Source organism: Echinops telfairi, unplaced genomic scaffold (assembly GCF_000313985.2).
Source record: "Echinops telfairi isolate 266 unplaced genomic scaffold, ASM31398v2 ScPeMD7_6;HRSCAF=24_0, whole genome shotgun sequence".
In the NCBI taxonomy this organism is placed as follows: Eukaryota; Metazoa; Chordata; class Mammalia; order Afrosoricida; family Tenrecidae; genus Echinops; species Echinops telfairi.
The window spans coordinates 8,639,741-8,666,090 of NW_022103902.1; the positions used below are offsets into that span (position 1 = coordinate 8,639,741).

General features: G+C 39.0%; 1 protein-coding gene across 2 annotated transcripts in view; it reads right to left on the reverse strand.

Moving 5' to 3' along the window:
* Window positions 1-697: 697 nt before the first annotated feature.
* The window catches only part of IFT57 (intraflagellar transport 57), a 72,932-nt gene continuing 47,279 nt past the window's right edge, over window positions 698-26,350 (reverse strand). For both annotated transcript variants that reach the window (XM_045286214.1, XM_004706388.3), the window contains exons 7-11: window positions 9,977-10,048; window positions 9,110-9,241; window positions 5,652-5,714; window positions 2,063-2,129; window positions 698-1,082 (exon numbers count right to left, since the gene is read on the reverse strand). In XM_045286214.1, coding sequence (XP_045142149.1) covers window positions 904-1,082; window positions 2,063-2,129; window positions 5,652-5,714; window positions 9,110-9,241; window positions 9,977-10,048 — 513 coding nt within the window. In that variant the 3' untranslated portion in view covers window positions 698-903. The remainder of the gene's footprint in view (window positions 1,083-2,062; window positions 2,130-5,651; window positions 5,715-9,109; window positions 9,242-9,976; window positions 10,049-26,350) is intronic.

Genomic DNA, 26,350 nt, shown 5'->3' on the forward strand with positions numbered 1-26,350 from the left:
CTTCTAAGCAAAAGTACATTTTATGGAGAGTTAGGGTTTACTCAGAAGAGCTCTCTGCAATGAGAAATGCATCAAAACTTGCTCGGCCATGACAACAGCCATGTAAACAAGTTCCTGGTGATTCAGCGTTCGCCCGTGGGAAAGCTTTCCCTGCCTCTTGGGCTTCGCCACATGAGCAAAAGGGCAGAGGACCTGTTCAGACGGAGTCCAACTGCTTATTACCTCATTGCCTCTTTCGCTTCTCTCTTCCTCTGGAAGTATAAATTAAATAAACTGCTGTGTCACTGTATTGATTGCTACTCTCGAGTCTAGAGTTGCTTATACACACTGATTTTTTCCCCCTTTATCTAAACAAACTAGTGTAGTGGAATATTTATTTGTTAAGTAGGTGACCTTAGATTCTAGAAGCTATGTACCTGACAAAATCACTCGTCATGCAATACTCATGAAAAATAAAAGACTTTGAACAAAAAATAAGGACATAATGGTTTTTTTTGTACTCTTTTATTCCTTAACATGTCTGTTTTGGTTAGCCATAAAGCCGAGACAAGGTAACATGAATTCTTTTGGATCAGAACTTGTGACACCGCACTGTGGGTCAGACACTGGCTTGTGCAAAGATCAGTCAGAAAAATGAGTCAGTCATAACAATGTGGGAACTTCAGTATATGTAATGATTAGTAAACATCTTTGAAAGTGAGATTTTTTTCATGACTTTATTCAATATTGTGTTCAATTCAAAGGTTCAAATCATCCATAATCACCATTATAAAATGTGTATACATATAAAAATACTTATTTGACATACATTAAGACATATATAATTGTGTTTTGAACACTATACCATATGCAATACAATTCAGTTTTAAAAAAACCAACCAGATGCATGGAAAACAGTGTGCTTTAATAAGAGCCGATGGCAGACTCTGGAATAACTGTGGCATGCATGTCCCTAGTCATGTTGGACTTCTCCTTTAGTTTTGACTGGAGTAAAGTATGTTCCACAACACCGATTCTAATGTCCATCTGAACGGTTTCTTGCTTCAATTTTGTTAAGCTCTGTTTAATCTTCACCAAAGGAGCTGCAGAATGAAAACAGCATGTGATAAAAATGTTCACTTGGAGTATCAGTCATTACAGAATTGTATGACATTTTCCTCACTTAGTTCTAAGCCAAAAATAGGGTTAGAAACACAGCCAACGACTTGCTGACATTCACACAGTTTTGCTGTGGCATTTTAAGCACCTGAGCTTCTGGGGATGGGAAATGATGCAGCATTTGATGTCCCCAGGCTAAACTTGCCTTTTTCCAGGGAAAGGGCTGTTAAAGGGTGTTTAAGGATATCCTCAATATGATCTTATGGCTACTTTATTTTTTGTAGGACAAGGAGGAAAAAGAGGAGAATTACCTTTGATATCTAGATAATAGGCTCATTCAAATAAAATGCAGTCAAGAAAGCCATATATATCTCCTTTGGAGTAATCACTCACTATAAAACATTAGAAATCTAAAAATCTTTCTAGGGCATGGAGCAGTCTTAGGCAATTACTACTGGGCCATGTCAAAGTAGCCAGCCTCACAATGGAGGATGATTACTGGAGGATTGTTAATTCTTCTCTGTTTGACCCCTGCCCAGTCAGGTCTACTGGGAAAGAAGAAAAACAACAAAGGTCATGACATTACTGCTTCAGTGCCATTTGGGCATACGCTTAGTGCACTTAGAAGCATAAAATAGAAAAATGAAGCTCATTGTACACACACACACACACACACACACAATTTTTTAGGCTGCATAATAAAATACATCTTTAAATATTTACCATTCTAGCTCTAAATCAAATTTAAATCAAAGTTCTAAATGATAGTTTTAAATATACTGTTCCTTTCATTTCTAGTTGTTTTATAAGGAAAGCAGTACATGATTCTTGGACATCATTTTTAAACTATGTACTCATCTGAAAAAACACACCTTCTTTGGATTAATACCACTTTATCAGATAGGCTTTGTACACAGTTACTCTTCTCTTGCTCACGTTTTCTCCTGAAAATGCGTGTACTTACCACCGTCAGTCATGCTGCTGCCTTTTTCTTCCATTTCTTGTTTTACCTTTTCTAATTCTTCTGTGACCTTTTATAGAAGAAAATCTCATAAGCACTGAATCTTGAGTTTGAATGATATATGGGAAAAGTAATTAGTTATTAAACACATATAAAGGATGTGAGGATATCAGAGATAGTCTTTACATATTTTGAATAGTGAGATACATGATACAGATACACAAAGCTTTTATCTTCTGAGAATGTGCCTAACATTTCACTTCACCAAAATACGTCCTTGTTAGCTTTCTCATGTTGAAAAAAGACAGTATAGAAGTGATTACTCAAAAAACAAAAAATCACATCATTGGGTGCCCACCGTCCTGATTTGATCACTGAAGACAAATGTGTGCATAAGCAAATGTGATGAAGAAAGCTGATGGTGACTGGCTATCAAAAGATATAGTGTCTGGGGTCTTAAAGGCTTGACGATAAACAAGCGGCCATCTAGCTCAGAAGCAACAAAGCCCACATGGAAGAAGCACACTAGCCTGTGTGATCACGAGGTGTAGATAGGATCAGGTATCAAGCATCAAGAACGAAAAAGCATATCATTGCGAATGAGGGGGAATGCAGAGTGGAGACCCAACGCCCATCTGTAGGCAACTGGACATCCTTTACAGAAGGGTTGCAGGGAGGAGACAACTTTCCTCTAGTTCTTAAATGCTTCCCCCCTGCTCCCCGCAACTCTACCTTACAAATCTGGCTAGACCAGAGGATGTACACTGGTACAGATAGGAACTGGAAACACAGGGAATCCAGGACAGATGATCCCTTCAGGATCAGTGGTGAGAGTGGTGATACCGGGGGGATGGAGGGAAGGTGGGGTAGAAAGGGGAACCAATTACAAGGATCTACATATAACCTCCTCCCTGGGAGATAATTTATAAATTATCAAGGGTTTATGAGGTTGGGGGTGCCGGGAGGGGAGGAGGGAATGAGGAGCTAATATATCAAGGGCTGAAGTAGAAGGCAAATGTTTTGAGAATGACGATGGCAACAAATGTGCAAATGTGCTTGACACAATGGATGGATGGATGGATTGTGATAAGAGTTGTACGAGCCCCCAATAAAATGATTTTAAAAAAGTGATTACTGTTGTTGTTTTAGCATGAGGGGCTTCAGTGTTTCAGTGACCTTATAGCATCAACGATCTCATGCTCTACCAGCCCATTAATAAGTAAAAGAGTTAAGTATCCTAAAGAGATTTTGGATTTCTAAGAGTTCACTAAGTATCTTTAAAAAGGCTACCATCATACATTTATACAAATACACATGTTCAAATACGTCACTAAGAGAGAATATGCCACCTTTCCCCTCTACACGAAAACCCTACACCCAAACCCATTACCATGAAGTTGATTCTGGTTCAGAGCAACTCTGTAGAGCGGGCTTCTTAGGCTCTAAATCTTTTTTTTTTCTTTAATCATTTTATTGGGGGCTCTTACAACTCTTGTTATAAACCATACATCAATTTTATTCAACATATTCGTACATATATCCCACTGTTTTTTTCTAGACAATTACTTTTCACTGAGCCCTTGGGATCAGCTCCTCTCTTTTCCCCTCCCTTCCCCCTTCACCCGACCCTCGTGGCCTCCTGATAGATTGTCGATTGTTAATTATTTTCAAATCTCACTCCAACCGCTGTCTCACTTCCCCTCTGGCTTCTGTTGTTCTTCCTCCTGGTTGGGTGCGTGCGGTTATCTGCCATTCATTGTGATCAGTGCTCCCCTCCCTCTCTACCTCTCCCCCGCTTCCCCCTAGAGATAGTGGGTATCTCTGTTCCCACTCCTGTTCCTGGGTGTCATGTGGTGTGAGTGTTCCCTCTTGCCCACACCTATGGCCATGTTCCCGTCGAGTCTAGGTTGGGAGCGCTAACTCTCTACGGCAGTAGGAGGCTTCATCTTCATCCCTCGGAGCACCAACCACTGTCCTGCTGTTAACAGTCCAATGCACGACCCACGAGCTACCAGGGCTCCGTCTAGTAAACACAAGGCTAACATGTGGCCATAGTCTAACCGTGAACTGTAAGAAGCACATAGGACTGTTATATTGCTTCTGATCTGTATTCTACATAGAGACTACACTACTAGAGCCACTTTTATTAGCAAAATTCCCAGCAACCATTTAATATGAATGAAAACTACTATGTTTTAAAAATTGCAACTTTAGATATGATAAGCCATGATCATCGTAACTTAGTAGGCTTTATTTTTATCATACTGGTGAGTAAAATCTTCCCTGGGAATAAAATGCTCATCTAAGTAAAGCAAATTAATTTTTTTCAGACACCTGAAATTTTACAAATGGGAATAATAACCTACTCTAAAAGAATGAAATCATTCCCTGGACTCCCCTTCAAGCGTTAATTTACCTGACATAAGTGAGCACTCTACTGCTACGTAATGCTTTATTTGCCTAGGAGAAGCACAGGATTAGATTCTAAATATTTCTAATGTTATATATGTAGTGTTTTAGAATAACGACTTACTCCTCCTATAATCTCTGTGAAGTAAGTTCAATTATATAACACAGTAAGATTTTTTACAATTATATTGGGTTGCAGCCCAAACTAATCTTAGATTCTAGTTCCAGATTGGCTTGCCCTGTACCCTCACCAACTGGTTACTGAAAAACAGAAATATTTGCACATGTATCGGTTCTTCTTTTGCAAGATCATGAAAATAAATGCAATATGTGTCATTATTCTGAGGTGCTCTAGTGGTGTGGTGATTATGTGTTGGGCTGGGATCTTCATGGTTGGCAGTTTGAAACCAACAGTAGCTCCATTGGAGAAAGACTGGGCGTTCTAACTCCTGTAGACAACTGCAGTCTCGGAAACCCACAGGGCTTGCTAGGAGTCAGCGCTGACTTGATGGTAGAGAGCTTGATTTACCCCAGAAGTGACTAGAACACTCAAAGCTGAGCTCACGGGCATCAGGAGATGGCAATTCATCATTACACTCTACAGGGTCTTTAGGGAAGCAAGCAGCCTCGCCTTTTCCCCGGGGAGTGGCAGGTGGGTTTGAGCTGCCAGCCCTGCAGTGAGCAATCCAACCAACGATTAACCCATGCCTTAAGGGGGTTATAAGTCACTCACAAGTTGTGTACAAAACAGAACTCAGGATCACAAAGCCAGCAAGAGAAAATATAAAAAATATATTTTATACCATGTACACTATCATTGACATTTGTTATAGACTCCTAAGCCAGGGCTTTTTAGCTATGTTTTGATAGACTAATTATAATTGTGCAAAATGATCAAGATTAAGGAAGGCTAAACATTTATTAATATTGTGAACAGTTTTTATATTGAATATAAGTAATACAGCAATGTCAAACATTTTATAGAAACAAGAAGCGTATATATTAATTCATTCACTGGTAAGATAATTAAGATTTTTCTCCTAAAGAAAATGTTCTAAAACTATAGGAAGCAATTGCTGACACAAACAGCCCACCATTGGAGTAGTCTTAAACCACGTGATGGCCCTGAAGCTAAGCCCCAAGTGACCTGGAGTGAAGCAGAGCGCGGGCGCACAGAGTATACCTCAGACAGGAGCCTGGTCCTTTCCGTTACCCCACCATTTCCCTGCTGGTACCGCTCCTTTGCCTGTAGGGAGAAACACTTTATTAAAAAAAAAATTAAACATAGAAGAAGATGATTATTTACATATGACCTCTTTGTGTCTGCAATTTCTACATATTATTTTTATGACAACCCCCTCCTTGTTTGTGAATATATTTATGAAAATGACATTTAACTATAGTTATTTTATGTCCCTAATAGGCATGATGTACTTAATGGAAGCACTAAAAATGATGAACTACCTTAAACTTCATATACTGATTGGGTATAAAAACTGTCCATAGCCACTCCTACACCATTTCGGACGGCGGCTTTTGGTCATTCTAATTTGCACAGTATGCAGAGGAAACCAGTTCTAAATAGACCGCCAGTCTCAGCAATTAATAAAGATTAACCAACAGTATGAGAGTGCAATCAACTAAGAATATATTCTTAGGAAACAATCTAATATTCAACTATTTAATATTCATGTTTGATCAAAGCAAACACATTGCCATCGAGCCGATCCCTATTCGTTCAAAGCAATGCTATCGTAGGGAGCAGCTCTGCCCCTTTGGGCTTCCAAGGCTTGCCATCTTCAAGAGAGCAGAGAGCCTCAGCGTTGTCCTTTGCAGCAGCTGGAACCCAATACGCCACCAAGGCTCCTTTTAATGTTTGCAGACTCCTGGTATCTTTAGTGAGAGAATTTGATAAAACTTTTAGAGTAAATACTCGTATTCACATATCCACGAAGAAAGAAACACAGAAGATAATGAAAAAGTCTATCAAATACTTTTACTTGGTCTTTAATTGAGACCTTCTGAAAGTATAGAAGTATCTCAAATATATTTCCATATTTTCCTTTCTTTTAACCTGTCTGCTGAAAGAAAAGAATATGCCTTTATTTCATGTTTATAGTTTTATCATCAGCCTGCCATGACATGAGAAAAGGGGGTTTAGATTCCAAAGAAAAGCTTCTGGATCCCTACTGCTGGGACAAGTAAGACTGCTTTCAAATGTGGATTTTTTTTGTTCTGTGGTTTTATTTTTTTTAATTTGTGAGTGCGTGTGGGGGTGGTTTGTGGGGCGGGGAATGAAGTTAAAATTCTAAAACTTTCAAAGGACTTAATTTTAATTTTTTCTCATTTCATTTGAAACTACTTGTTTGAACATGTCTTGCTTTTTTACTTTTTAATATGTGGTTATAAATCATAATGGCAAAGACTGAACTTTTTCCTCTGAGACTACCCATCTGACTTGCTTCATCCTGTGTAATCCTACAAATTCTGCAGCTTGCCCAATTGGGTATTGGTTCCACCATTAGAGTATAAGAGCAATTGCCACAGAATATTGAAACCTCGATCTATCTCATATCTAATTAACCTCTCCTGCGAATCCATTTCTTGTGAGTCTTTTCCTCTCAGGAGAGTATCCACCATGTCAAGCAAGTAGTGGGAAAACAGTCCCAACTCACTGCAGATGCTGGAATAAAAGAGTTTTCATCACGGAACAAAAAGTACCATAGTGAATGATGGGGGGAGTGTGGAGTGGAGACCCAAAGCCCATTAGAAGGCTACTGGAGATCCCCTTGCAGAGTGGTCTTGGGGAGGAGACGAGAGTCAGTCAGGATGTGATGTAGCAACGATGAAAAATACAACTTTCCTCTAGTTCCTAAATGCTTCCTCCCCACCCCTACTATCATGATACAAATTCTACCTTGCAAATCTGGCTAGACCAGAGGATGTACACTGGTACAGATATGAACTGGAAATACAGGGAATCCAGGGAAGATGATCCCTTCAGGACCAGTGGTGTGAGTGGCGATACTGGGAGGGTAGAGGGAGAGTGGGTTGGAAAGAGGGAACCGATTACAAGGAACTATATGTGACCTCCTCCCTAGAGGACGGACAACAGAAAAGTGGGTTAAGGGAGACGTCGGACAGGGCAAGATATGACAAAATAATAATTTATAAATTATCAAAGGTTCATGAGGGAGGGGGGAGCAGGGAGGGAGGGGAAAATGAGGACCTAATGCCGGGGGCTTAAGTGGAGAGGAAATGTTTTGAGAATGATGAGGGCAATGAATGTACAAATGCGTTTTACACAATTGATGTATGTATGGATTGTGATAAGAATCTTATGAGCCCCTAATAAAACGATTTAAAAAAAAGTTGCCAGAAAGACATTACCAGACCAACCTGGGCAGCTTTTGGAAGGGAGCAGTCGGACAGGCCACTTCTTGGCCCAGAAGTGCAACTCACCCCAATTAATATTCATGACTATTCTTTAGAAATCTGTTACATATTCATAAGCCCCTCTGGTATACATGGATAAAAGGGCAAATCCCTCTTTTTTTCAGTGGCTTGTCTTGGTGACTCTAGTCCTGGCTTGCTGCTTGCTTGATCAAAGTAAACCTTCCTTTTCCCTTCTATGCAGCTTGTCTTTGTTTCTTAAGTGAGACTTGGGTTGGTAAGATCTCTGACACATGTCTATACACACTTCATCCTCCTCCTCAAACAGTGTATTTACCAGCAGGGGTGAAAACAAAGCCAGGTAGCCTGGTACCATGTTCCAGTTCTAAAACATGTTCATCAGCAATATATGCCTTCATTTATTAAAATCATAGTTCTCAAACTTATTTGGCCTACTGCCCCTCTTCAGAAAGAAAAATTACTCAGGAGCCCCCTGGCAGTTAAAAGTTTTGTCCTATTGCCCATAATCTAGGATAAAATATAGCTATCTCCTTTTGCAGCACCCCTTGGATCATTTCAGTGCCCCACAGGGGCAGGACTGGCCGCTTTGAGAAATAATGATTTTGATGAAATGAACATAGGCTTAAACAATATGTTCTGAGATAATTTTTCACTTCCTGATTATCTCGTTATCTGATCTGACATTTCACATTTGAACAAAAAATAAAAACAGGCAGACAAACTATTGGCTATTTTTGCATAGCCATGACATATATCTGGCAGTGATAAATGTCAAGATGGCTATAACCAGATCTGCCCTACTGAACATGTACACTAAGGACAGCCACCACAGTTACCCTGGCTGTGATGGCTGAGGCTATTATGTGTCAACTGGGCTGCGCCATGATTCTCAGTGGTTTTGCAGTTATTGCATAGTGTAATTTGGCAGTTGTATAATGATGCCGTCATCCTCCATTCCATAATCTGACATGGTCATCCTCCATTTTCACATAAAACTGATTTTGCACATAACAATCTGGTCTTTGTAACCTAATTATGCTCATTAGTGAGGAGTGGGTATATATGTAAGTATAGATAGTAGTCTATTGCTATCATACCAATATCATATCAATAACATAACTACTCTACAGCACGAAGCGTGTTGCCATCTGAGAACCTTGAAAGGTGTGTCGATAAGGGACTTGGGCAATGCGTTGGAATAACTCCCTGGGGTCATTCTCAGATTACCTCACTCAGCCGGGCTTGAGCTGTCCGGTACTCTTGAACCAGGTGCTCAAGTTGATTGTTGACATACTTCTCTCGGCTGCCGATCTTTTCCAGAGTTCTACTGATTTCATTGTGGAGTTTGTCCAAAAATCCCTGAAATTCCATTGCATTTTAGTAGAGAAAAGAATTCACAAAAAAAGTTTTCAAAAAACATTTAAAATTGACTAAATATGCTTAAATCCTACCCCTACCCCTCAAAGAATTATGAATCACACATGGAAAATGTGGGCAGTTTGAAATGTTCAATGACAAAAAATATCTGCAATGAGAAATACTTCAGTCACACGCTATAGAATGTTAAAATTAAAAAGCACCTGGTAGTATTAAGTCAATTCACTTATCCTTATGTACACGTAAAATGCTTTCTAAAATTTGGTTTTTCTGATTGATCACAATCAAAGTAAGACAGGGAATAACGGAACTTCTCTACAGCTCAGTTTTAAGATGCCAAATGAAAGTCGATGCCTAGATTTAGAACTCTTCTCTGGGACCCGCAATCCCTCATTCCAGTTTTGCTTCCTTGTGGCATCCTCCAACAGTACCTGCTCCTGACTGGATAGCAAACCTGGAACGCTGTGGGCTCCAGGCATGGCTGGCTCTATCATCCCTTGAGATTCAGAAAGCAAATACTAATGAAATACTTCTGTTTATATCAAGTCATGCTTTTCTAGTTGGTTTAAATGTTCAATGGTTAGATGATGAAAAGCAATATGGTACATTCAGTTAGTAAGTTCTGAAAAAGCCAGGAGCGTGTCTTTCCCCCCCCTCTTTTGTTTTCTCCCAGAATTGGTTCACCACCAATGAGTCCCTTCATGACGAATCACATGCCTTGGTTTCCTTTAGAGCAGATTCGATTCCACTTTTGTGCTGGTGCATTTGGTCAACGTGGACTCTCCAATCCTACAGATGCAAGCACATGGGAACAAGGTTAAAAAGTACACATCCCTCTTTCCTCTGCTCCTAGAGTTCTTTATTTGAAGTATGTCTGTCGCTGCCCTATTTCAGGTGAAGGCTTCCCATATAAAGCTCGCAATCAGATTATCAAAAAATATGTGTAGAGCACTTTAGGATAAAAAGTTCTAAATAAATGTAAATTATGTGTTCACAGAATGATGTCTGACAATTTGAATATAAATGATTCCTGCACTGCTGGTGGTTAATATTTATGACTACCCATCAAAATTTTAAAAAAATTCTAATTACTAGAAAAGAAATACTTGCTTAAAAAGTAACAATTATGCTTGCCAAAAGCAACCCTGAGCTTAAATATCATATGTTAAAGATTATTTTGTTTCTTGGAAATTAAAATGGTGCTCTCTTCTTCAGTAAGGGTTTTGAGACATTTTCTTAATCAAGGCAGTGTGTATCCATTATTAGGGCTCAGATATTTTGAGATATTGTCAAACCTAACTAGACTTGCTTGAATTAGTGTGCATATTTAAAATCTACACCAACTTTTTCATTTCCTACAATATATATTGAGACTATTTCAGTTTGTATTACTCTAGGCTAACTTTTATATGAGAGAAATATGATGATCACTAGAAGTAAAGGATGTCTTCTATCACACATATCTACTTGCACACACTGGTGTTTCACTTTGCTACCTGTTTTTAACAAACTATTTTGTGAAGAGGAAAACACTTCATGACTAGTTCTTTTAGAGATATTTCTTAATTTTGAAATGCGGGCTAGCTTAAAAAAAAGCATTGGGTACTTCAAACTAATTATTCAATTATAATATATTAAAGCTTCAAAATACCTCAGAGAGCACCTAGTCCCAGGCTTACCATTTCACAGATAAGCTCATAGAAGCCCAGAGGTACAAAGCATAACCAGGACCACACCGTACATCGGGTTCACAAGCCAGGACTGAATTTTGCAGCTAGCTTGGTGTTAATAAAAGAGGTAAGTGGCGACCTGACATCAATGATGGTGCTGAAGCAGAGAAAAGATCAATACTTTCCTTTCTTATGCATTTTATTTTTCTTTTGTCTTAAAAGAAAAATGTATCATAGGCTGTGAGAGCTGGGAAGGCCCTTAGAGATCATCCACTCATCCCTTCAACAACCATTTAGTGCCATGTTTTCAGTTTACAGTTGAGGGAACTATTCACCTCCCCTGAAGTGTGGTGAGTATGATGCACAGATTTGGCAAAGGAGCACGGGCCCTCCAACTCAGCCAGTTCACAGTGCAGCAGGGAGGAAGAACAACTCGCTGGCTTTTGCAACTGGACCACATATGGCTAAGCCTCCAAACAGAAAGCTGGGTAAGCCCAATTAAGCATCCTGATGAAAGAAAATGAACCTAACAAGTATTATCATTATTTATTTATTTTTAAAACCATTAATCCTGCCTAGCTCCAAAAAGAATTTCGTGAAAAAACACTAGGCTCAGATATTTAAACTTTCCCCTCTTCCCATCAGCTTTGTCTATTTCTCGTTCTCTCTCTGTACATATACACCACACACACACATACATATACACCACACACACACATACATATATACCACACACACATACACACATTATTCATTTAGTTATTTGTTTATTGATTGATTGTAACTGATATGTTTAAAATAGTTTGTGTTTAGCTTTTTTCCACTTAGTATTTTATGAATATATTTGTATATATATATATATAAATTGACATAAAAAGTATTTGTCTTTTTGAGCCAAGAAGCCAGGCCTAATTCTGTATAAAAACGATAATATTTTGGCTCCTGTGGACTTGTTTCAATTTTCTTCAGCTTCTACCTGAACTTGTTTTTGACCTATTGACAGTCTGTTCCATCATCCACAGTCTGTTCCAACCCTATTATCAATTTCTCATAAGCAAGTTCTTGGAGAAGCTGTCTACAAGAGCCAAAATATGACCTTGAGTATATTCCATCTCAAGTTAGCGATCCTCTCAAGGGCAGATGTGATGCACTGAACACTAGTGACCAAAGACCAAATGAACTATGCGTTATTAAGAACATGAAGAAAGCAGCAAGTCAGTAAAAGACAAAAAAAACCTATGTGGATGTCAGAAGAGACTCTGAAACTTGCTCTTGAATGCAGAGGAATGAAGGCAAATGGAACGAATGAGCAAGTAGAAGAACTGAAAAGGAACATTCACAGCTTCTGTTCGACTCAGACTTGTGGCATAGTGGTGACAGGTTGGGCTGCTAACTCCAGTATCAGCAGTTCAAAGCTACCATCCACTCAGTGGGGAGACCCTTCTTTCTACTCCCATCAGCATAGTCTCGACAACCCACAGGGACAGTTCTACTCTGGTCTATGGGGTCACTATGAGTTGGAAATCAACTGGATGGCAGTGAGTTTGGGTTTTTTTTGGCCCAAAGTTGGTCCCTGCCCACTTTTGTTGCTGATGATATTGTTTCTCCATGGTCTTTTCCCACAGTTGTAGTCAATTTGATTCATGTGCATTCCACCTGGCAAGGTCTACCTGTATTTTTGCCATTTATGTTGCTGAAAAGGGGCATCTGCAACAAAGAAGTCATTGGTCTTGCAAAATTCTGCCACATGATTCTCAGCTTCATTTCTAACAACTAGCAAACTAATTCAACTACTGATTTTTCCTATTTGTTTCCAACATAGGCATTAGAACTCCCAGTAATGATCAATTCATCTAAACTATATGATAAATTTAAGACTAGAGAAGTTGATACAATTTTTCAATTTCTTTAGTGATTGGTGGGTAAATTCATGAAAACAGTTGTAATTATTGCAGGTGTACAGATAGTATTCTATCATAGACAGCATTGTACTTCAAGATAGATCTTGAAATGGTCTTTATGAATTTGACATGATTCCTCTTGAATCTGTCATTCCCATCACAGACAACCAGATAGTTGTCTGATTCAAAATGGCCAATATAGTCCATTTTAGCTCAGTCATACCTAGGATTATCAATTTTTCTGTTCCATTTCATTTTTGACAATTTCCAATATGCTTTGTACATTCCACTTTCTACTTATTAATTGATGTTTACAATTGCTTCTGCTCTTTTTGAATTGTGTCCCATCAGCAAATGAAGGCTCTGAAAACTTTGCTCCATCCATGTCATTAAGGTTGACTCTACTTTGAAGAGGTATCTCTTCCCCAGTCATCGTTCAGCCTCATTTCCCAGCACTCTAATGGAAAATACCTCACTGCTATTCATAAGGTTTTCAGGGGCTAGTTCTCAGATGTAGACAGCCTCTTCCTTCTTCTTCCTCTGTCCTAGCTTGGAAGATCGCTGAAACCTATCCACAATGGGTGAGGCTGCTGCTATCTGAACTACTGCTGGCATAGCTTCCAGCATCATAGTGACATGCAAGCCACTGCAGTGTGACAAACCGACAGGTTAAAATGTCAAACTGTCATTAAGAGCCAGATATTAAAAAATATAAACTAGTTACAAAGAAGGATTTCTATATTCACACAAACAACCATCTAAGTGAAGAGTCAACTAAGTCCACACAGAAGAAGCATACCAGCTTGTATGATTCACAGTTGACAATAATAATAACCAAAGATGATGAAAGGAAAAGTATCAGAGCTTAAATTGTGGACGCCCAATTTGTAGAACGTTATGGAGGACAGTGGGAGCCCAAAATCCATCTGCAGACTAGTCGGATTAAGACTGTCAGATTCCCTCTAGCCATAGGCAAGGGACTCGAACTGCTTTAGTATCAGAGATAAACTTGATCACGGTGGATTGGACCATGGTGTAATATGATACTTGGTCAGCTGACCTCCCTCTTGATCCAACCTGAATTGACTGTAGGCTGAAGTATTTCTTACCTGTTCCAGGACAGAAATGTACTCTCTGACCTTTCAAACATCGTTGGTGGTCTTTTCTTTGTTCACTTAATTTGTAATTTTATCTTTGTATATTATTATTAATTATTATTTTCTTAGTGTTTTGTTTTTGTTTCTTATTTCTGTTGGGTTTCCCAGTTTGCGAAGCACAGAAGGAGTGGATGCAGAGAGACAATAACTGACGCAGTGGCTTACCCCCCAGGGAATGGGGAAGGGAAGGGTGAAGGGCTTGGGGACTTGGGGAGTAAACCATGAACACAGGATTGGGGAGGGAGCACTAGAACTGATTGTGATGATATATACACAACTATTTAAAAAAGAAGTGATTTAACCATCGAAGTGCATGATATGTGAATATTATATCAATAAAACTACTAAAAGCAAAGAACCCCAGACTTGTCCAACGGTTAATACGAGTGAAGGAGAAAGAGCTGTTGCTTCAGGGGCACTGAGTTTATGTCAACGGTGGTGGAACAACTTGGACAAGGATAGCAAGAGTGGTTGCACAACACGAAGAGTACAATCAATGGAACTGGATTATACATGTAGAAGTTGTAGAATTGGAGACTGTTTAGTTGCATTATACTTTTGCCACAATTAGAAAAAAATAATTACAATTAATACAAGGAAGAAGAGTATGTCCTAGAATTGAATGTGACTGAATTACTGAACTGTATGACATGTGGATGAAGCGCTAATAAAACTGTTTAAAAAACTCGAGCAGAAAAAGAGGAGACAATTGCCAACTTGTTTTATAAGATCTGAGTAGTACTATACAAAAACCTGAAGGGGCATCTAAAATTAAAAAAATGTATGCTAAAACCTTTTATAATCATTCATACAAAAATTCTACACAAAATATAATTATAGCAAACAAAGCAATCAATAAAAAAGATAATACATGATAACAAAGCAATCAATAAAAAAGATAATACATGATTAAGTTACATTTATTTCAAAGGGCAAGGTTGGTTTAACATTAAAAATGAATCAATATCTTTGATTTTTTTAATGTAACTTAATAAGAAACAATAATTTAACCATATCCAATAAATAAAAAAACAATCATTGAAAAAAGTATATCCTTTCATAATAAAATTCTCCGCAAAGAAGAAATCAAAGGAACTTTCCTAGGAAATCCATAAAGCTAACACTATATTTGACATTGAAATGAAAATATCAAAAGCTTCTCTCTCAACACCACATTTATTCAATATAAAACTAGAGTTCTTAACAAGTACCACAGGCAATATAAAGGAATAAAAAGTATAAGCTTGCAAAGAAAGAAATAAGCTTGATTTTATTTATAGAAGGCATAATTCTATATACAGAAAAAGCAAGGGAAACTACAGACCAACTCTTAGAAGATGTGAACTTAGCAAGATGGTGAGATATTACAGCAAATAATAATTAAGAAAAAGAGAATTGTATTTCTGTATACCAGGGAAATTAAACAGAATAATATCTAAACAAATTTAATAGCTTAAACAATAACAAACAGGCCTATGTAATAAATATAAACTTTGGACACAGATCTGCACAAGCTTGCTCTCTTGAATTATGACAAACCAGTACAAATGTAAAAAGATACTTTTTTACAATAAACTGTTAGAAAGAGTTGTATATACATGTGAAAAATTAAAATCTTACAACGAAACGTGCAGAGACCTAGAGTTAGAAAACCAAAGGGAAGAACATGCTTAGCATACCTTAAGCTGAAAGAACTCAGTAAAATTTTAAGTCTTGAGTTGCAATATTGAAAGTTACTATGGGAAAAATATTGACAGATATAGGAAGCATCAAAAGAAGATAGAAAGAATACACAGTCACTATATTAAAAAAAAACCCAACTAGTCAACATTCACTCATTTTAATGCATCAACATAGAATGGATAAATCAATTGTGGTAGAGTCATGCAATATAATATGCTTTAGAAATTATAATGAACAAACTATTGCTGTGCTCAACATGGATGAATCTCAAATACACTGTTTTGAGAGAGAGCAATAATGAGAGTACTAAATGTCAAGGCACTATCACAGTATGTTAGTCTCGGCTGACTGAGAGAGAACTTCCTATCAAAGAGCAAGTAAGAAAATATCCCAGTCCAGTCCAGATCAAGTCCATAAATCTGGTGTATTAGTCTGGGTACTTTGGAGAAACAAATCCACAGCAACTCATGTATAAGAGAGTTTTATGCAAAGGTTAAGTGCACATCAAGAAAACATCCCAACCCAGTGCTGCCCAAGCCCACAAGTCCAACATTTACCCATTAACTCATATGCCCAATACCAATCCACAAAGTCCTCCTCCATCTCACAAAACACATGCAATGATGCCGATTGCAGGAGGGAAACCGAATCAGTGAATGTGTAAGCATCTCCGCGCTGACAGGGTTCTCCACAGGGCTGCTCCAGCACCCAGGGCTGCATCGGGGTAGGACCATGTGGCTTCTCCTTGGGGATATCTTGCAGGAAGTCAGCCTTGCAAGCTGAAGCAGGGAACCGGCTAAGGCAGCTGTACCCTGGTCCGACCATCACAAAGCAAGAGACCTAAGAACTAGAAAGGCGAAGCTCATGGAGGCATTTTTCCCTCCACCCTTCAATTAACCCCACATGTTTATCGGCCAGGTTGGCACAATAAACTAACTAACTCATCTGGTATTATCCTATATTTCGATACTAGTCCATAAATTCCTCTTTAAACTCACACAGCCATGCAATGACACCGAATGCAGGAAGATCACAGGCCAGTAGGTAGAAAGTCTTATGAATTGGTGGTGGTGGAAGCATCTCAGTGCTGGCGTGGGTCTCCATGTGGCTCCTCCAGCTTCAGGGCTCTGGGTGCAATCAGCATAGCTCCATGTGACTTGTCAGCAGGAAGACGAAGCAGAAAGTCTAGCTGAGAGAGAGTGTCCCGCCTCTAGGGAGGAAGATGGGAGTTCCCAGAATCCTCAGGAGAAGGCCATGCCACACAGAGGCCTCATTGGCTGTGACCTGACTGGCAGGCTAGACTCCACTTTATCGCAAGTTGACAGATTATGTAACTGACACACATAGTTGGACTGTAGCATAGCTGAATAATTGGTTACTCTGATTAGCAAAGTCCTACCATACTAGATAAATCCTTATCTGTGGTTTCTACACTACAGATAAATATTAAACACACCTAAAAATCAGAACCTATCTTTAAGATGCTCATGTGGGAGCAGAAGTAATGATCCAAAATGAGGTATTTCTATGTGTTAGTCTGGGTAGACTAGAGAAACAAATCCAGGGAGACTCATATGTGTATAAAAGAGAATTTTATATAAAGGGTAATTGTACATTAAGAAAATATCCCAACTTTTTCCAGATCAACTCCGTAAGTTCGATATTAGCCCATATGTCCAGTACCAATCTATAAAGTCCTCTTCTGACTCACAAAATACATGCAATGACGCCAAATGCAGGAAGACCACAGACCTGTGGGTGGGAAGTCTTTGGATTCAGTGGTGTTGTAAGCACCTGAGCACTGGCAGGGGTCTTCGCATGGCTTCTCCAGCACCCAGGGCTGCATCAGGGTGGGTCCATGTGGCTTCTTCTCAGGGATGTCTCACAGGGAGTCACACTTGCCAGTAGTGAATTTCCAAGGGAGTAGCTGAGAGAGAGTGTCTCCCACCTCCAAGGAGGAAAAATACCAGAGTTCCCAAAATTCTCAGAAGGCCATGCCCACATAGAGGCCTCATTGGCTATGATCTGATTGACAGACTAGACTGCACCCTTCACTCTTAATCCTCTCAAGTCCCAAATTTACAACAGATCATGTAACTACCACACTATCAAAACTATACAACAGCATTTCTAACCAATTAGGTGCACATATCTAACAGGGGATGTTGTGGATTGGTTCTTCAGTAGCACACATTGTGAGGGAGTTTGAGGACTGACACTTGTGAAAGGTAAGAAGGGGAAGCAGGACTGGGCAGAGGGTGATACTGAACTGAGAGAGATGCAAGCCTGACAAAGCTTCAGCCAGCTCATCTAGAGGGCGCTTGAGGGACCGGGTTGCCTCTCAGAGAATACTGCATAGGTCAGCATGGCTGGGTCTTCCCATGGTCTCTCATCAGATGAGGGCTGCCCTTGGAAGGACGTGACCTAGGCTAGCCAGTACCTAGGGCTAGTCTTTTAGGAAGAGCCTGTAAAAGAAGACTGCTGAAGTCTCTCTGCTCTCTAGACTCCCCTGGGGCTGGGCAGCAAGTCCTTACTTGAATGGGGATCTGGAGAGCACTAGACATATTTTAAAAATTGTAACCACAGCGGCAGCAAATGTGAGATACAGCCTCAAAATGACGAGGATCAAGCTTCTAATCTGAAATTCTATGTTTCCATAATATATTTAACAGCTGCAACCACTGTCTATGACAGAAACCCTAGCAAATACAAAGAGACGTCAAAACATTTTAGAGACATGGAGTTAAGAGCTAATAGAATTTTTCCATCAAGTTTTTGAAGCCCACTCCCACAAGGACATAAAATCAGATTAAGCGAAGGAGGCAGGGAAGAGACTTGATAGAAGCTGCTGCAGATGTCTAAGTTCACTGTAGAAAATATTCCTGGGCTAGGTCTATAATTTATCACGCTTTCTGCACAGATACGATGCACAGCATATTTCCCTCCCCCACAAAGAACACTCCCTTCCCTAAGAAAAGAACAGTATCTGTAGTCTCTTTTCAAAACTACAGTTTTGTGGTTACATCTTCTTGTTCTTACAGTCACAATTTTCAGCTTCCTCACTACCTATGTTTGTATGTGTATGTGCACACGAGAAAGACAAAACCAGAAGGAAGTTGTCTGTTCACTTAAACAACTTTTTCATGAGCTTGAGTTATTTTCTTAAAAAAGAAAACCATCCATTAGAATGTAGTCTTCCTGACATTTTAAAATGTAGTGCTTTCTTCCACTGTTAGCAGCTTAAGAGTCCTCTGTGTTACACCTTGGTGCCGTGAAAGCATGCTTTTCAATTTTCAAGTGTTCAAAGAATAAGCATGACTATCGAGCTAAGTATAAGTGTGTGTGTGTGTGTGTGTGTGTGTGTTGCAGGGGGAGGGGGAATAGTGTGACTGCTGGAACTATATGTCCTCTCATGAAAGTTCTTACATTCTTCTTATAGTGAAAACTACGACAGTGTGCACAGAGCACAAATAAGACTATCTTAACAATCACTGGTTTTCTCACACCTGCCTGTAATTTAACAGAACTGGAGACTCATAATCTCTAAATAAAAATACCTTGTTAGTTAAATAATTATATTCATAATGTGTGCTCAGTGATCATCTTTAATGACGACCATCTGTTACTTAAGAATTTTCAGATGTTGACTCAGACAACATATTCAAGTTTACTCCATTTACATCCCTTTTATATGGGCCCACAAATCATCTGAGTGAGAGTTTTCAGGCATTAAAAGGAGTTATAAGTGCAGAGACAGACATGGAATGGCAAAAATAGTGAATTGGATTCCTTAGAGAATTGGGGAGCACACAGGCTGAATCAGAAACACTGAGTAGCCATGGCAGATAGTTGGATAAGCTGACCTCCGTAGTTCCTCCCAATCTAACAAATCTACTAAAAAAGACTTAAATTTCATATTGATATTTAAGTACTCTAAAAAAACTATAAGTATCCAAGCATATATGAAGAGTCAAGAAAGTTAAAATATTTGTCATTTTAGCATTAAGAAAGTGGAAACATTGATAATGGGATAAAAACCTATGTGAAAAATTGTCCAAATGCTGGAAAAAATTTTAATAAAACACAATGACAGTGAGTACTAACCTGATACGATTTGTGTTAGGCTGGATTAATTAGAGAAACAAATTCATTGACACTCATAAGAGAGAGCTTTATATCAAGAAGTAATTATGCATCAATAAAACATCCCAGCCCAGTCCAGATCAAATCCATAATTCTGATATTAGCTCATCTGTCTCATACAAATCCATAAATTCCTCTTTAAACTCAAGAAGCATATGCAATGATGCCAAATGCAGGAAGATCACAGGCTGGTGGGTATAAAATCTTGTGGATCCAGTGGCGGTGGAAGCATGTCAACGCTGGAACAGGTCGCCACATGGCTCCTCCAGCTTTCTGAATTTCTCAACAGCCATTTTTTCTTGCTGTGCTACCAAATGAGGTCATCAAGCTGCAACCTGATTGACAGACTAAACTCCACCCCTTCACCCTTAATACCCTCAGGTTGACAGGAGATTAAGTAACTACCACACAACTGATTAGAAAAATAAGTTAAACTCAATCAAAAGTTTATTTTGTAGTGGAGGCCCATATAACAAATAATTTCTGCTTCAATTCATACTTTACATTAGTTAACATCTATTCTTCATTTATGGACCTGGTCAAATTCCAAGATGAGGTCATTATTATATCAGTGTTATGTGAAAATTAGTGTTATGTAAAATGGAGGATGAACACACATGATCAGAGAATGGAGGATAACTATATCATTAAATAACTGCCAAATTACACCATCTAACAACTAAGAAACCACTGAGAATCGTGGCCCAGTCAAGATGACACATAATCTTAATTCTGACACTCTGTCTGACACCAGTGTTCATAATTGTCAGATGTACTTTGTTAGTGAGCAAAATAGTTAGATAGTAGATTCTTTCTTTATAGTCATTGTGGTAGATATATAATCATTTGTCAACTTAAGGAGTGAGAGTGTAGGGGTAGAGTCTAGTCTGTCAATCTGGAGATAGCCAATGAGACTTCTGTGTGGCATGGCCTTCTCCTGAGAATTCTGGGAAATCTGGTACTTCCTTCTTGGAGGCAGGAGACACTATCTCTTTTGGTTCATTCTCTTGGAGACTCTCTACTGACAAGGCTGACTTCCTGCAAGGCATCCCTGAGGAGATGCCACATGGACCTACCCTGATGCAGCCCTGGGAACTGGAATGACCACGTGGAGACCCTTGCCAGTGCTGAGATACTTTTACCACCAAAGACTTTCTACCCACTGGCCTGTGATATTCTATATTCAGTGTCATTTCTTGTGTTTTGTGAGTCTGAAGAGGACTTTAAAGATTTCTGTTGGACATATGGGACTAATATTGGGCTTATAACCTTGGACTGATCTGGGTTGGGATGTTTTCTCAATGTTCAATTGTTCTTGTGTATAAATATCTTTCTTATACACATATGTGTGTCCATGGATTTGTTTCTCTAGTCTACCCAGACTAACACAGTCATAAAGGCAAATTTTCATGTAATGAGACAGTGGTTCAATGACAAGTATATACAATTTTAAAATGAAACAAATGAAGTAAAAAAGACTGAACAAAAGACTTCATAGGGTGGCTCAAGAAGACAAAGTATTATAATGCAAACTGTAAAGAGTTAGGAAGTCAAAAAGGAGAATTTGCCTGGCATTACTCAAGCTGAAATAACTGAAGGGGGTTGGGGGGAGCCTTGAGATGCAATAGTGAAGGATTCTATGGCCAAAGCATTGGCCAGCATAGAAAACATTAAAAAATAAAATAAAAATAGAAGGATTACACAGAATCAGTGTAAGTTCAAAATCCACTACCAATCTTGTGGATTCTAACTCATAGTGACCCTATAGACCAGAGTAAAATTGTTCCTTAGGGTTTCTGAGACCATAAATCTTTCCGGGAACAGACAGCCTCTTTTTTCTCCTGAGCAGCTGGTGGGTTTGAACTGATGAACTTGAGGTTAGCAGCACACTGCTATCTGGGTTCTTTCAAAATTTTGAAACAGTTGAATGTTGACCAATTATCTTTGGTAAAATTAAAAAATAAATGGTTGATGTCCAACCATTTCAAGGGGTAGTATATGATCGAGAACTGATGGTACTGAAAGAAGATGTCCAAGCTGCACTGAAGGCATTTGCAAAACAGAAAGCTCCAGGTCGTGACAGAATATGACTGAGATGCTTCCACCAATGGATTCAGCACTGGAATAAACACTGTTTATACATCTATGCCAATATACTTGGAGAGAGCTACTTGGGAGCCCTGGTAGCATAGTGAGTTACCTGTTGGTACTGATCGCCAGGTCACAGTTTGAATCCACCAGTCCCCCTGTGAGAGAACGATTAGGTGTTTGACTTCTATATAAACAGGTACAGTGCTGGAAACACTCAGGCATCTCAACTGTCTTACAGAGTTGCCATGAGTTGGAATTGAATCAATGGCAGTGAGCTTTGTTTTTTTTTTTTTACCTGGTCACCTGACTAGAAGAGACCCATATATGTGCCCATTTCAAAGAAAAGTGACTCATCAGGATGTGGAAATTATTGAACAATATCAGTAATACTACATGAGTAACAATATATATACTGAAAGTGATTAAAAACTAGTTCTAGTAAATTGACGTGGAACTTCTAAAAATTCAGGCCAGATTCAGAACAAGGTGTGGAATGGGTGTTATCACTGTTGATGACAAATGAACTTTGTGGGTAAGCATAGAAGAAACAGGTTTACTGTATTTCACTGACTATGCAGAGGTCAATGACTGCGGACCATAAAGATTATGGGTAGGATTGCAAATGGGAATTCAGTCGTGCTTCATGGAGCTCCTGCAGAAAACCAGCATGCAGACCAAGAGGCAGTCTTCTCATCAGGACAAACAGATGCTTGTTGCTGTTGTGAGGGTGCACAGTGGCACTAAACATTACCGAAAAAAAACTGCCTGGCCCTGCACCCTGCTCATAATTATTGTTATGTGTGAGTCCATTGGTATAGCCACTACATCAATCCATCCTTCAGATTCCTCCAGTTTTTCACTGACCCTCTACAAGACCCTCCTTCCCCACAGACTGATCTTTCCTATGTCCAAAGTCTGTGAGACGAAGTCTTCTCATTCTGGCTTCAAAGAGGCATGCTGGCTCCAAGGCAGATTTGTTCTTCTGGCAGTCTCGGTCTCTTGTCCTTTAAATACTCTTCACCCAACCACACTTCAAATGCATCCATGTTGTTATGGTTTCCTTTAGTCACAGGCCAGCTTTCACGTGCATATGAGACTACTGAAAATGCCCGGGGCACACCTTAGTCCTCAGACTGACATCTTTGCTTAAGATCTTAAAGACCTTAAAAAAGTCTAGTGTAGCAGACTTTCCCAATGCAGTATTTCTTTGATTGCTTGACTGTTGCTTCCATATCCACGGGATATGGTTGTTGCTGTTGTGTGGTGCCATTCAGTTGGTCCTGAACCACAGCAACCTTATGCACAGCAGAAGGAAACACTACCTGGCATTGCTTCCCACTCACGATTGTTCCTGTGGAATGTATGTTGCAGTCACGGGGTCAATCCACCTCCATGAGGATCTTCCTCTTTGTCACTGCCCCTCTACTTTACCAAATGTGGTTTTCTTCTTGAGGACCTGGTGTCTCCTGACGTGTCCAAAGTATGTAAGATGAAGTTCATTGTCCTTGCCTCTAAGGAACAGAGCACTCTGGCCACACTTCTTTCACAACAGATCAGGTTGTCTTTTGAGCAATCCAGGGTGCTTTCAATATTCTTCTCCAGCACAATTCAAATGCATTGCTTCTTCTTGTGATCTTCTTTATTCAAGGCCCAACTTTCACACGCATGAGGCAACTGCAAATGCCATGGCTTGAGTCAAGTTCACCAAATCCTCAAAGTAACACCCTTGCTTTGCAACCCTTTGAACAGGTCCTGTGCAGCAGATTTACCTAGCACAACTCATCTTTTGATCTCTTGACTGCTGCTTCCATGACCATGGATCTACTGTAGATACAAGCAGGGTAGAATCCTTGGCAACTTCATTTTTTCTCCATTTATCCTGATGATAGCCACTGGACCAGTTGTGAGGATTTTGATTCTCTTGACATTGAGTTATAATCCATACTGAAGGCTGCAGTCCCTGATCTTCATCAGCAAGTGCTTCAAGTCTTCCTCACTGGCCAAAAACAAGGCTGGGTCATCTGCATATTGTAGACTGTTAATAAGCCTTCCCCCAATCCTGATGTCACTGTTTTGTTCATATGATCCAACTTCTCTGATGACTTGCTCAGCATACAGATTGAATAACTATGGTGAAAGGATACAGCCCTGGTACACAGCTTTCCTGATTTTAAACCATGCAGCATCCCCGAGTTCTGTTCGCACAATTGACTCGATTTACGTACAAGTTCTATATGAATACAATTAAGTGTTCTGGAATTCCCATTCTCAAAATTATACATAGTTTGTTATGATCCACACAGTGGAATGCCATGGCATTATCAATAAAACACAAGTAAACATCTTTTTGGTATTCTCTGCTTTTAGCCAAGAGCTATCAGACATCAGCAATAATAACCTCTTTAAAATATTAAAATAAAAACTAAATAAAGTATTAAAACAAAACAAAGGTGTTGCTTTGAGAACTGAAGTATGCTTCGCCAAGGTCTAATATTTTTAATTACTTCATGCAATTGGAATCTGAATAATGAAAAAGGAAGATCAAAGATGATTGACACATTTCAATTACCATGTTGGCAAAAACACTGCATATACCATGAACTGCCAAAAGAGGGAACATCTCTGATTTGGAAGAAGTACAAGCAGAATACTATGTAGATTAGTGGTTTTCAACCTTCCGAATGCCGTGACCCTTTAATACAGTTCCTCCTCTTGTGGTGACCCCCAATCATAAAATTATTTTTGTTGCTACTTTATAACTGTAATTTTGCTACTGTTATGAATTGGGTGGCCCCTGTGAAAGGGTCATTTGACCCCCAAAGGGGTTGAGACCCACAGGTCGAGAACCGCTGATCTAGATAGAAGTGAGTGTTGTGAAACATCATTTCATGTGCTCAGGAGGGACCAGTCCCTGGAGAAGGACATCATGCTTCTGTTTCACACTGGATAAACAGAGAAAGACCCTCAGTGATCTGGATTGATACAGAGGCTGCAACAATGAACTTGCAGATTGCAGCAATCATAAGGGCAGGGCAGGAACGGGCAGAGTTTCTGTCTGTGGCACCTACGGTCTTTATAGTGCCATAGTAATGAACTATTTAGACCAGGAATTTTAATTTTAATTAAAATTAATAGACAGGAATTTTAATTACAATCAATATGTATTAATTCACTGTTCTCAAGCACAATCTATTTGAGGTATTTGAAATAGGACATTGATAACTTTTTTGGGTAATATTTACCTAACACTGAAGTCTTTTACTGCTATTTCCTTAACTTGTGCTACCACTACGATGTTCTTTGGCTATAGCTGACGGTAATCTGTAAAGGAAAACACTTGTTCTCCTATTTCAACTTGTGATAAATGGAACCTTTCCCTGTATCAGTTGAAACATTCATCACACAGGGTAAATAGTCGGGAAGGCATCATCAACTATCTTTAAACAAAAACACCCTGAATGTTCAGCAAGACTGTGACAGAAGCTAGTAAAAATATTTTCTGGTTGTTTAAAGATGGCTGAGATTTTCTTTGACTTTTCATTTTTTACATGCACATGTATATGTCTAACCGCAGCATTATTTCCTCTGACCCTCATATCGGTCTATGACTCACATGAAACAAAAAGTTGATTTTGTAAAAGAAAATTTAAGTGAAAAAAACCACTAGACTTTAAAACTATAAAGACCAAAAATAGTGTTGCTTTGTAGTCTTTTGAAGAACGTGTGCATTTAAAATCTGGTTTACACTCCCATCAGGGAATATTTCCATTCATTCTCTGAGACAATGTGGCAGTTGAGTAAGCTTCCAGGATGCGCTAAAAAATATGTGCATCTAGTTAATGTAGGCAGTCTATTTTGATAGCATTCACCTCCTTTTGATTATAGCAGGTGTTTCAAGGGTAAATTTGCTGAAAATTGTATTTTGTTTAAACAACAGCAGCATGTACATTTATGGCCTTACTATATTAAAAAGCATTTATTGTCTGGCAGCAATAGATACAATTAGAAACATTTGTGACAGTAATTGGAGCTATTACTCCTGCATGGGGCCTCATGGAGACTTATTGCCACCTGTATTTACATTTGTTACTGGTAATTGTAAAAGCTGGTTTAAAAAAAATTGGTGCCTTATTTTTTTCTAATTATGTGAGTATATCTCAACAGAAGATCTATTTACAAGGAGATCTACAGGAAGTATAAATTCAGTCTCTCCATCATTCAAATGACAGGTAGAATCCCATTTCAATGACCTGTATATAAACATAAAATACCATTCTATATCCCAGCCCACAAAATACAATGTCTCCTTTTGCTCATGAATGCAATTGTCCTATTCTATTTCAGACCAAGGAAAAAAATTAAGAAATGCTTTCTGTCTCAAAGTATATCAATATCTAAATACTTCAGACATGACTGCATGTCAGAAAAGCTAATTTGTATTAACAC